The sequence below is a fragment of the Podarcis raffonei genome, chromosome 1 (genome assembly GCF_027172205.1).
Source record: "Podarcis raffonei isolate rPodRaf1 chromosome 1, rPodRaf1.pri, whole genome shotgun sequence".
NCBI lineage: Eukaryota > Metazoa > Chordata > Lepidosauria > Squamata > Lacertidae > Podarcis > Podarcis raffonei.
The window spans coordinates 128,762,813-128,775,608 of NC_070602.1; the positions used below are offsets into that span (position 1 = coordinate 128,762,813).

The 12,796-nt window shown below is 45.2% G+C and overlaps 1 protein-coding gene and 1 long non-coding RNA gene across 4 annotated transcripts in view; one reads left to right on the forward strand and one right to left on the reverse strand.

The window, feature by feature from the left end:
• The window catches only part of PARD3B (par-3 family cell polarity regulator beta), a 617,714-nt gene that overhangs the window by 41,441 nt on the left and 563,477 nt on the right, over nucleotides 1-12,796 (reverse strand). For all 3 annotated transcript variants that reach the window (XM_053366051.1, XM_053366062.1, XM_053366043.1), the window contains one exon: nucleotides 12,551-12,630. In XM_053366051.1, the coding sequence (XP_053222026.1) occupies nucleotides 12,551-12,630 (80 nt within the window). The remainder of the gene's footprint in view (nucleotides 1-12,550; nucleotides 12,631-12,796) is intronic.
• On the forward strand, nucleotides 9,919-11,118 carry LOC128402259 (uncharacterized). The gene is made up of 2 exons (XR_008327661.1): nucleotides 9,919-10,299; nucleotides 10,881-11,118. It is a non-coding gene; the product is annotated as an uncharacterized LOC128402259 (long non-coding RNA).

Below are 12,796 nucleotides of genomic sequence, written 5' to 3' on the forward strand. Positions count from 1 at the left end.
GATTGCTTCCAGTTCCTTCTAGCTTGCTTAGCAACTCTGCCACAGTTCTGGCCCTAGATCTTTACATTCCTTTCAACAGCAATTGCTGTTCTTTCCATCCTGGACCAAGTTTTTGCAAGCAGATGGAACATAATACGGATGTTGGCTTCCATCCCTTGCACTCAGTTTAAGAGACAAAGGCTCAACAAAAAAGGCACACATACACACAAAAGAAACAGTGTGGTATGCCCAATATGATGAATGAAACATCCTAGTGTAAGCAAAATCAAACTGTCTTTGAGCTTGTAAATTTGACCTATGTGGAAAAACGATGACATGGAAAGCTGTGGTTGGACTGCAACACCTTCTCATAGCACTGTTGAAATGACTTGGTTAAGAATGTGATTTAATGATGACAGCTCAGTCCCATGAACTGTGCAGATGTTCCCCATTATGTGAGTATAGGAAAATAATAGGAAGCTGCTTTTTATCAAGTCAGGTTACAGCTCCGTATCGTCTTCACTGGCTGGGACTGCCTCTCCAGAGTTTCTGATAGCAGCATTCTCCAGTCCGACTGAGAGACTTCAGGGGCGGAACCTGGGAGTTTTTGCATGCAAAGCACAAGCTCTTCCACTGAGACGTTTCCCAACAAGCAGAGGGTGAGGGCAAACGTCTGGCAAGCATTCCCTTCAGCCAGTCACAGCTAGCCCTGGCCCAGATGTTGGTCAGAAGTGTCTTAGATGTCACTCTTACAGGAATCTGCCTTCAATTAAACAGAGAAACTCGGATCTGGACTGTCAACAATTTCACTGGTGCCAAGTACTTTTGGCTGCGTAGCACAACTTCCCCTCCCTCTCCCTGCCTCCCCCTAAATCTGATCTGGAGGGCTAGGGGAAAACCCACAACACATTTAGGAGGTATATGGGAGGCACATGGAGAGAGGGAGAGGAAGTTCTGCCACACAGCTCAAAGTACTTAGTACTTGCAGTAGCAGAACAACTTAATTTAAGGTTACCAGATTTTTTCCCAAAGAATCCGGGGACACTTTTTTTTTTTGAAAAGAGAAAAAAAAAGTTATTTCAAACAAATATTTTTAAATAAAATTAAGAAGTAATATCTTCTCTTCTGTGGTCTCCTCTCTCACGTGGCCTTCCTCTGGGCCCCAGGCTGATCTCTTGGAACGCTATCCACCATGGAGTAGGCTTGGGTTGGGCCTGGGCTCGGCCACATGTCCCTGCCCTCCCGGTGCTCTGCTACCTCTCTTCCTCAGCCTCGGCGGCGGCGGCAGCAGCACGACAACAGCGGGGCTCCCCTCTTTTTTCTCCTTCCTTTTTCTCTCTCTTCCTTCTTCTCCTTCTCCTTGCATCAGCTCCGGGGTTTTACTGGCCCTGGAGCGCCTCTGGGCAGTTGGCCGGGTGGCTGGGCGCTCTCGCTCCCGGCTCAATTTGGGTCATGGAGGGGTCAGCGGTTCCCCCAGTTGACGTGCTGGTTCCCCTTCGGCAGCGGCAGTGGTAGCAGCAGTCTCAGCAGCCCGGAGCCAGCCTGGTAGTGCAGTTGGCTTCAGGAGTTGCTTGCTGCCATAGCGCCTGCCATTTTGCCTCACCAGATGTCCCCATATGATGTGTCTTGTGCCGTTGAACCAATCACGCAACATTCATTCCCTACTAATAAATCTACAACACTTAAAATATAAATCCGGGGACATTAAATGAAATCCGGGGACATTCCGGGGATGGATTTTGTCCGGGGACAGATTTGTAAATCCGAGGACTGTCCCCAGGAAGCAGGGACATCTGGCAACCATAATCTTAGTTTGATACAGCCCACAAAGTCAATAAGCATCGGTTTCAAACTGGGGACCCAGCATTTACTGGGGTGAAAAGAAGCTGAGCAAATATAAATTTAATGCACTGTTATATATCAAGCCAAACAAACAAACAAACAAAAAATTGCTAAGGAAGATATATAACAGATCCGTCAGTTTGGCGATGACAATGAAACACTCAGACTGGTGGCTGTTATCGCAAGCTTACATCTGCACGTAACCTTGCAAGAAAAAAAAGTAATTGCAAACTCTGCATCTTGCTTCAACCTCAAGGGGAATATTCAAAATGGTAAGGTGACTCCAGAAGACAAATGCCTTCTACTGAGCAGATTAATTTTGCACAATGGCATGGGAGAGGCTGGATGGGAAGGGTGAATGTGTAAAAGAAAGAACATGAATCTAAGAAATCTCAGGGTGATTATGGACATGAATTAATGCATTCTTTCAAGGTTTGGCAAGGATGTCGAATTTATGCAAATACAGCAGTTGTATAATAGTGTTGACTCCCCTCTTTGTCAAGTTATTATTTGATTCGCTCCTCTTAAATTACTGTAACAAATTATGCTGCAGGGAAGCCTCTGGTCCCTTGGGACATTTCACTTATTTAGTAGCCGGGGGAAACTAAAGCAGCCATGGCAGGTCCTGAATGTCAAAGGCATGAGCTACTGCAAGACAAACTATTTATCTGAGATAAGTCTAGATGTCCTTTATAAGGCCCATCTTAAACTTTAATGAGCCTGTGAAGATGGGAACGTCATAGTAACTCCCCTCATCCATTTTCTTCACTGCTCCAGAAGTTATTTTCACAATGAGATCTCACCCTTTAGTCTTTCCAGTGTCCTTTATGGTACAAAATGTTGTTCTTGAACCAACACAAGGGCTGAGAAGAATCGAAACATTGATTTTTTAAGAATCAGCATTTCTTGCTAGAAAGGTGGCCAAGGCGCAGGAGATACATCATATTAATACCGATCATTAAAGGTCTCAGTGACTGACCTCTACTTCTGGTTAAGAGTCTATTTCTGGGTCCAAAAGGAGAAACTTTTCACATCTAAAGGCACCAACAGTTCTCTAACTTGGAATGCTCCTAATTATCCCTTGTATAGAAGGAGGCTGCAGTGGAGCCAAAATCAGGAAGCAGGCTAATTTTAACTAGAGATAAAGGCTGGGTGATATTCAACATCAGTCATACTCAAAGTACACCCAGTGAAATCAAAACTTAAATAACTGAAGTCCATTGATTTCAATGGGTCTACTCTTGAGTATGAGCGACAATGGATAATGTCCATTAAATGGAAACCATTCAACGTATTTACATGTCACAGATGGAACCAGAAAACAGTTTGGAGGGGCAAGGGGGAAGATTTTCAGGTATATTAACATTACCTTGCCTTATGGTCAAATTCACGGTGCCAAAAAAGCCCTGCATGTCTGGCAAGAATCATGGTATTTTCTTCCTAAGTGAGAAGCTTTAACATTGCTGAGTAACATTGCTCTAGTCACCTTAGAGCCCTAGAGCAACTAGCAAGTGTGAAGATCTCTTATCTTTCCTGCAAATCCTTGGCTTTGCCTTTTACGCTTTCCCTTCCCTTCTGGAGATTAAATAACACAATCCGGTATAAGAATAAGTATCCATCACTCCCGAGCCCTTGGGAAGGTCTGACTTAGCAGAAAGTTTCCCATGCAAGGTTGCCAAATTATGACTGTAAATTTTTATTAGGGTTTTTAAAAATAAAATAAAAAAAGACACGTTTGATATGATTTGACTCTTGGTTATTTTCCTTTGCAGCTTTTCATAACAGAGAACCCATGCCACCTTAGGAGTCATGTTCCATTAACACTGATGCTTATTTAAAAAGTCAACGTTATTTAACAACCAGAACCTCAAAAGCAGACTCCAAAGCAAAACAGCTAACTGAATTAATCAGCATGTTTATTTGCTTAGGAAGAGGCAGGCTTCTCCCACCTTCCTGCTCCCTGCCACCCAACCATTGGTATCAAACTGGGATAGCAATCTTGCTGATTAGTGTTGCTGCAAACTGTCACGGCGCGCATCTGGTATACTTGTTATCTTTGCATAGAAATACCAACAGGCTGCACAAATGGCATTGCCAGTGGATTTTGGCTTCACTACATTCCCACCCACTTTAATAGGGTATGACTGCATATCTCCACTAGCCTCTTTCTTAGCTAAGGATAATCCTTCATCAGGCTTATTAACTATGTGTCCAACAGGCTGGAAGGCAAAGAGTCCTGGGCGCTGTGGGCTAAGTCTCAGAGAGGACTAAGACCCAGGTCAGTGGTGGTGCGACACAGAGGACCAGTCTGTGGAAGGGAAAAGTTGGGAGGTGAGAGTAGCAGGACAGGGCTGAATGCCAAGGGTCAGCGTGTGAATGAATACTTTGGCATACACTGACACCCAGATCATGAAGAGCTTTGCACATTGCCCAGAGGAGGATCCAGGACCAGATTTAGGTCTGATGAGGCCCTAAGCTACTGAAGGTAATGGGGCCCTTTATATGTGCAGCTGTCCTTTGTTAACAACAAATTGTCGCTTTTTTGTGTTGAATATATGCCCTATGGTAATTTATGGACATAGGTAAAGGTAAAGGGAGCCCTGACCATTAGGTCCAGTCATGACCAACTCTGGGGTTGCGGCGCTCATCTCGCTTTATTGGCCGGCGTACAGCTTCCAGGTCATGTGGCCAGCATGACTAAGCCACTTCTGGCGAACCAGAGCAGCACACGGAAACGCTGTTTACCTTCCCACCAGAGCGGTACCTATTTATCTACTTGCACTTTGATGTGCTTTCGAACTGCTAGGTTGGCAGAAGCAGGGACCGAGCAACAGGAGCTCACCCCGTCGTGGGGATCTGAACCGCCGACCTTCTGATTGGCAAGTCCTAGGCTCTGTGGTTTAACCCACAGCGCCACCCGCGTCCCTAATTTATGGACCTAATAGGTATCTAAAGCCATTTGCCCATAACAAAATATGTATTTTATCAAAGTAATTGTTGAACCGAAATACAATTAATACAGGTTTTTTTCATTTAATTTTTTGGGGGGCCCTCAAGAAAGTGGGGCCCTAAGCTATAGCTTGTTTGGCTTATACATAAATCCGGCACTGGGGGGATCCCTCTCCCTCGACAGAGTCTATGGCTGCTTGGGAGGAGTCCAGAAGGAGAGGGCTACAGATGGACACAGGGACCAAACGCCAGCTCCAGCAACATCTTCAACTAGGGCAGACTGGCCTAGATAAACTCCGTTGTATTTTTACTACAGCGGTACCTCGGGTTAAGTACTTAATTCGTTCCGGAGGTCCGTTCTTAACCTGAAACTGTACTTAACCTGAAGCACCACTTTAGTTAATGGTGCCTCCTGCTGTTGCTGCGCCGCCGGAGCACAATTTCTGTTCTCAACCTGAAGCAAAGTTCTTAACCCGAGGTAATATTTCTGGGTTAGCGGAGTCTGTAACCTGAAGCGTCTGTAACCCGAGATACCACTGTGTTGTGAACAAAAGCTGATTGCCATTCATGTCTTCATTTCCTGACCTGTGGATGAACCTGCATTCCTGACAGTCCCTGGATGCTAATGAATGGCAAAATCTGTGATTCCCTCCGAACTCGTGCCGAAGTTTTGCAGTCATCAAACTAGGGTTCGTAGTTAACACCCCAAAACCCAACAATGTCCAAATCACTTCAAACCAGTTCCAAAGTTTTGCAGCGAAAACTCCACAATTTTCAGCCCCCCCCCAACTGAGTACAGTGGCACCTCGGGTTACACACGCTTCAGGTTACATACGCTTCAGGTTACAGACTCCGCTAACCCAGAAATAGTACCTCGGGTTAAGAACTTTGCTTCAGGATGAGAACAGAAATTGCACGGCGGTGGCAGCGGGACGCCCCATTAGCTAAAGTGGTGCTTCAGGTTAAGAACAGTTTCAGGTTAAGAATGGACCTCTGGAACGAATTAAGTACGTAACCAGAGGTACCACTGTAATTTAAACTGAAACTGAAGGTCATAGGTATCACCCCCAAACCCAACGTTGTCTGATTCACTCCAAGCTCTTGCCAAGGTTAGCCAATAGTCCAATAGCAGTGTTTTTCAGCAAATACCCTAAGTTTTCAGAGCCCCACCAAACCGAGTAATTGATACTCAGACTTGAGGGTCATCGGTATCAAGCCAAAGCCCAACACCGTCAGATTCACTCTCATCTGGTATCTGCCAAGCATTCCTGGTGAGTGGACAAGTGAGGCTTCGCCTGCCTCTTCCCATCCTTGGCAGGTAAATCTAAAGCAAACCATTGGGGTGGAATTCAAGGTAGTGCTAACTGGGGAATGTATGATTAGAATGAGGCTTCTTCCTCACACAACATGCCTTTCCTCCCTCTCCTCCCCTTATTTGCTAAGCCATTTCAAGGGAGGAGCAGGAGAAACTCAACTAAAGGTAAAGGTAAAGGGACCCCTGACCATCAGGTCCAGTCGTGACCGACTCTAGGGTTGCGGCGCTCATCTCGCTTTACTGGCCGAGGGAGCCGGCGTTCAGCTTCCGGGTCATGTGGCCAGCATGACTAAGCCGCTTCTGGCAAACCAGAGCAGTGCACGGAAATGCCGTTTCCCTTTATCTACTTGCACTTTGACGTGCTTTCAAACTGTTAGGTGGGCAGGAGCTGGGACCGAGCAACGGGAGCTCATCCCGTCGCGGGGAATCGAACTGCCGACCTTCTGATTGGCAAGTCCTAGGCTCTGTGGTTTAACCCACAGCGCCACCCGCGTCCAGTAACTCAACTGCTGTGCATTTATTCTGAAATATTTGCCTGTTGCCACACAATTCTCAAATAAAAATCAAATCAAATAAAAAACCTCACATCTTGTACCAGCTGAAATATCAATATTCAGAAATAATAATCTAAATTTGCTCATGTTATTTAAAGGACGGCATTCCAGATATTCTTACTTAAACTAGAGGCTGCCACAAATGTACCAGCCTCTATTCTTCCAGCAGAAATGAAACCCCTTTTACCCTCAGAAACGCAAAGGCTATGGGACATCTTGATTGCTTCTTAAACCCTTTCCAAATACATATCCAGAACAGAGATTAAAACTGAAGTTTGGAAAAGCAGAGAGTAAGATTAATGGCTTGCTTTAGACTTAGAATCGATCAGGAAAGGAGATCTTTGTGTTCGTGTGAACAATGTAAATCTGCTAAACGCCCTGCAGAAGCTGCAGTCAAAGTAGTAAACAAGATGTTGAGGTGGAGGAGAACTGAATGGAAAATGATATTGAAAAAGCTCCTATGTAATATAAATCAATAGTACATGCACAGCTGGGTACTATATTCAGTTCTGATGATCTATTACAGAGCAGATGTAAAAGAAATAGAGGGGATTCAGAGATGAGATGGAAGACAGCAGTGGCTGCAGGCCTAGAAATGACTTGAAGTTGAAGGCGCAGAAGGAATGGAATAGATCTGTTAGTGAGAGGAAATGAATGGAAGGATGCAATCAAAGGACGGAAGGACAGACCTGGGCGGAGGGGTATGTTTGGCTCAGCCTTTTAAGCTGCTCCTTTATGGAAACTTTAGTAACTTTCTGCAATATATAACCTGCCAGTGGGACTCGCAACGCAAATGGACAGTAGCGGAGAAGAATTTCCGAAGATTAAAAACGGATCTTGAAAATATCTCATTACCTGAGGCATGCAGGAAAACAGTGGGGAGCCAAACTAAACTTTTAAGGAAGATAGCTCCTCTGATACTAAGTTAGCAAATTACGGCCCATATTAGTCACAGATGTGAATTAAAGAGATAGTCTGAAATGTAAAAATCCCCTTTAAACTGGAGAACATTATTAACAGTTCTTAGTGTATAGTCAAAGAAAGTTAAAGCCTGGGAAAACTTTTCTTACAGGAGAGACCCAATAAATCCTATCTGATATTCTTAATACTGTTTAATATAAGCCACAGCCTTTAGGAAACATAATGCAAAACAGAACTAAAATAATGCTGTACGTAGATGGCTACCTCTTAGATTTAGAGCATTTTTGCATTACTTCTGAAAGGTGCCCCTGTCCCAGATTGCTCACTATTCAAAATCCTAGGGGGAGTGAAATTAAGATGCCAATTCCCTTTATTGGGATCCTGCCCTGTTATACCGCATCAGTGAAAGCATGGCATAAACACAGTGAGTGGCATTCAACTAAGTTTTATTCAAAGTAGACCCACTAAAATGGATGAAAATTGCTCCATTAGAGCCATTGATTTTAGTGCACCCACTCTGAGCAAAGCACAGTTGAGTAGCACCCAATCTCTTTAAGAGAACAACACTTTCTTGTAAAAATATACTGGCAGGATTACTTGAGTAAAAACATGAGTGGCCAGAAAAATAGGGAGAAGTGTGGAGGCACACTGCCATTTAGCAGACGCCAGATCTTTGAACAGTTTTGTAGGACTGCTCAAGGGAGCCAGCTAAGCATCTTCAACCAGAACCTATCCTTCTCAAGGTAAGAAGGATCCTGAACTTCTGAAGTAGTAAGACAGGAAAAGCCGACGTGGTGTCATGTAGATATGGGCCACAACTCCAATTGTAGCCCCAGCAAGTTTAGCGAATTGTCAAGGATGATGGGAGTTGTAGTCCAATAACATCTGGCAGGCACCATGCTGGCTGTCCGTGTACTAAGAGAAAGGCACCGGTTACATAGAATCATCGAACTGCAGAGCTGCCAGGGAAGCCAAGAGTCATTTAGTTCAACCCCTTCCAATACAGGAATCACTACTCAAGCATCCATGGCAGGTGCCCATCAAACAGAATAATAGAATCAAAGATTTGTAGAGTTGGAAGGGACAACAAGGACCATATAGGCCAACCGCCTGCAATACAGGAATGTTTTGCCCAACATGGGGCTCAAACCCATGTCTCTGAGATTAAGAGTCTCATGCTTCACTGACTGAGTCAGGTTTATTAAGGATATTTAATACCAGCTCCACCTGGTACACAGGCTAAGACCCTACCTGTCTCGCCAGAGTGGTGCATGCTCTAGTTATCTCCTGCTTGGACTACTGCAACGCGCTCAACGTGGGGCTACCTTTGAAGGTGACCCGGAAACTGCAATTAATCCAGAATACGGCAGCTAGACTGGTGACTGGGAGTGGCTGCTGGGACCACATAACACTGGTTCTGAGAGATCTACATTGGCTCCCAGTACGTTTCCGAGCACAATTCAAAGTGTTGGTGCTGACCTTTAAAGCCCTAAATGGCCTCGGTCCTGTATACCTGAAGGAGCATCTCCACCCCCATCGTTCAGCCCAGACACTGAGATCCAGTGCCAAGGGCCTTCTGGTGGTTCCCTCATTGCGAGAAGTAAGGTTACAGGGAACCAGACAGAGGGCCTTCTCGGTAGTGGCACCCACCCTGTGGAACACCCTCCCTTCAGATGTGAAGGAAATAAGTAGCTATCCTATCTTTAAAAGACATCTGAAGGAAGCCCTGATTAGGGAAGTTTTTAATATTTAACACTGTATTGTTTTTAATACTTGACTGGGAGCTGCCCAGAGTGGCTGGGGAAACTCAGCCAGATGGGTGGGGTATAAATAAATTATTATTATTATTGCTTTCCACTACCAAAAGTCCCAAAGTGATTTACAACCAGAAGAAAAACACCACAATGAAAATACATATTGAAACCACAACTGGAATAAAAACATCCAATCCCAAATGCCTGGGAGAAGGAAAAGGTATTTTCTTGGTTCCAAAATGGTGACCAAGTTTGTGCCAAGCCTGCCTGAGGAGAGAGTTACACGTCAAATGGAAATGTTTCTTTTTCCCTGACTCAGACAAACCATGGTTTGCTCATCAAGTGGCTAGAATTTCAAAGCATGTGATACAGTCTGAAGAGAAAACATTACTGCCTTCAGACTCTGCTTCCAACGCTGCGGTCACTTCTGTGTCGTCACAAGCAAAGGCTCCTGGAGGAAGCAGGTCCCTTTTAAGGTGGGGACCTCATTCATCACGGGACGCCACTGGCTACCTAGAGGAAACTGGAAACCTACTCAACGTTCCCTCAGAGATTGCTAGCTGTTAAGCAGCATTCAAGTAAGGCTTTTCTGGTTTCCAGGCCCACTGGGAGCTGTCCGTGGTGCTAACCACATCCTTGCTTGCCCTTTTCCGAGACCTGACCTCCACTTGTTACCTTGTTTGTGGAACTTGCCCCTTGCTAGCCATCCTGGAACCTGAACTCACCATCCATATTCATGTTTGTGGACCTGCCTTCCTGGAATTTGACCTGGGCTCGGTCAAACTCTGCTCACCAGTCCTTGCCTTGCCACAGTGAGCTCAAGAAGCCAGTAGCAGGGAGGGGAGGGAGGAGAACAACTGGCTGCTGACTTGCTCTCTGCATGACCATGGATATGGAGTTAACTACGCAGGAAGTTTACAGATACTTGGAGGGTGTACTGTGGAGCTGTTACTGCTTAGAGGACACACACATCAATGTGGTGTGTGTCACTGTGATAATAATAATAATAATAATAATTTATTATTTATACCCCGCCCATCTGGCTGGGCCTCCCCAGCCACTCTGGGCGGCTTCCATAAAAACCAAAAATACAGTAAAATATCACACGTTAAAAACTTCCCTTAAGATGTCTTCTGAATGTCAGGTAGTTGTTTATAGCTTCGACATCTGCTGGAAGGGCGTTCCACAGGGCGGGCGCCACTACCGAGAAGGCCCTCTGCCTGGTTCCCTGTAGCTTTGCTTCTCGCAATGAGGGAACCGCCAGAAGGCCCTCAGCGCTGGACCTCAGCGTCCGGGCAGAATGATGGGGGTGGAGACGCTCCTTCAGGTATACTGGACCGAGGCCATTTAGGGCTTTAAAGGTCTGCACCAACACTTTGAATTGTGCTCGGAAACGTACTGGGAGTCAATGTAGGTCTTTCAAGACCGGTGTTATATGGTCTTGGCGCCCGCCCCCAGTCACCAGTCTAGCTGCCGCATTCTGGATTAGTTGTAGTTTCCGAGTCACTTTCAAAGGTAGCCCCACGTAGAGCGCATTGCAGTAGTCCAAGCGGGAGATAACCAGAGCATGCACCACTCTGGTCAAACCTGATTTTCACGGTTCTGTAGCTCTCCAGGGCGTATGTAGGGAAAGGAGAAGCAACGCCACAGGTGTGAAAGTCGCAGGTACTGCCCAACAGGTGCTTGGTGATGAGTAACACACACTGTGCCTAGGGCATCTTTGGTTCTGATTTTTCAAATCTGAGAAGGAACGGAGTGGTTGTGTAACCTTCTAAAAATAAAGGAGCAGAGTTTTGATTAGGAATGCAACTCTTCTTCTTCTTAATTAAATTTCTATACTGCCCTTCACCTGAAGATCACAGGTTTACTACACACAGCCCATAATCAAGAGAAGTTCTAGCAATTCTCCTCACTTCCAATGTTCTTTAGTCATAGAGCAGAGTTACAGCACAATCCTGTGCTCAGATGTTTGTCCTATTAAGTTCTGTGGGACTTATTCCCAGGCATGAGTTTGACCAAACTGCAGGAGGCAGTGGAAGACAGGAGTGCCTGGTGTGCTCTGGTCCATGGGGTCACGAAGAGTCAGACACGACTAAATGACTAAACAAGAAGAAGAAGAAGTGTCTCTTTGGCAAATTTCTCACCCAGCCGCAGTTAATACAACTCAGTGTGTAAGCTGGGGTTGTCATATAGGGAGCGCCCTTGCCAAAGGAGTTGAGGCTAGGAGCAGAGGAGTTCTTAGAGACAGCTTGCACATTATATTCAACACAGGGATCAACATCTCAGTTATAAGGTTTCCCAAACTACCTGCCCCATAACTCATGATGGAAGCTGGGTCCAGTACAGTGGTACCTTGGTTCTCAAACTTGATCCGTTCTGGAAGTCCGTTCCAAAGCCAAAGCATCCCAAAACCAAGGCACGCTTTTCCATGGAAAGTGCCGTATTTTTCGCTCTATAAGACGCACCAAACCACAAGGCACACCTAGTTTTTGGAGGAGGAAAACAAGGAAAAAATATATTCTGAATCTCAGAAGCCAGAACAGCAAGAGGGATCGCTGCGCAGTGACAGCAGAAATCCCTCTTGCTGTTCTGGCTTCTGGGATAGCTGCGGAGCCTGCATTCACTCCATAAGACGCACACACATTTCCCCTTACTTTTTAGGAGGGAAAAAGTGAGTCTTATAAAGCAAAAAATACGGTAAGTGTGTAAAGGATTGCAGCCTTAGTGTATTGGGAGAAAGAAACCAGAAACCAAGTCCTTTTCACTCACCTCTGAAGCCACAAACTGCTGCACTGCTGAACGTTTCACAGCACAATTCTGTCATTGCTAGCTATGGTTTTTTTCCATTGTAAATTCTGTTTCAGGCTCTGCTAAGACCTGCTACAACTCTTGTGGAATAAGCTCCCTCTATGTCATATTCTTCTTCGGCAGATCATGACTCTTGCTGACATGTTCATTGAGAGAGACTTTACTCTTCCTCCCCCCCCCCTCCAAATTGGCTGGCTAAATTATTAACACAGCTATAAAGATGGCACTAAATCATCAGGAGAAGGGCAGCACGACAAAATTGCAGCATAATCTCTCATTTCGTTGCCAGATGTCTGTTTGATGCAGATTTTGCTAAACAGTGTGACAATAGCAGAAAACCCGCCTGCAGAAGCAGTGTGCCTGTGTGTGCTTATACATCTACGTATATACAAGAGAGTGAGAGTATGTAAATCTAAAACAGAAGTTACCTGGGTAAGGAGGCATATTGTCTTTCTCTTCCCTCAAACTGGAGATGGTGCGAAGTCCCATCTGGAGTTTTTCCAGGCACCTGTGGAGAACAGCATAATTAGAGATGACGATCAATTATTCAACCCAGTTACTGACAATGTTTCTCAAAATGATAATCAGAGAACAAATGAGGCGCCAGCATGCCAAAATCAACAAAGAAAAAACGCTGAGGCTCAAGGGGAACCACATTAATCTTACCACTATTA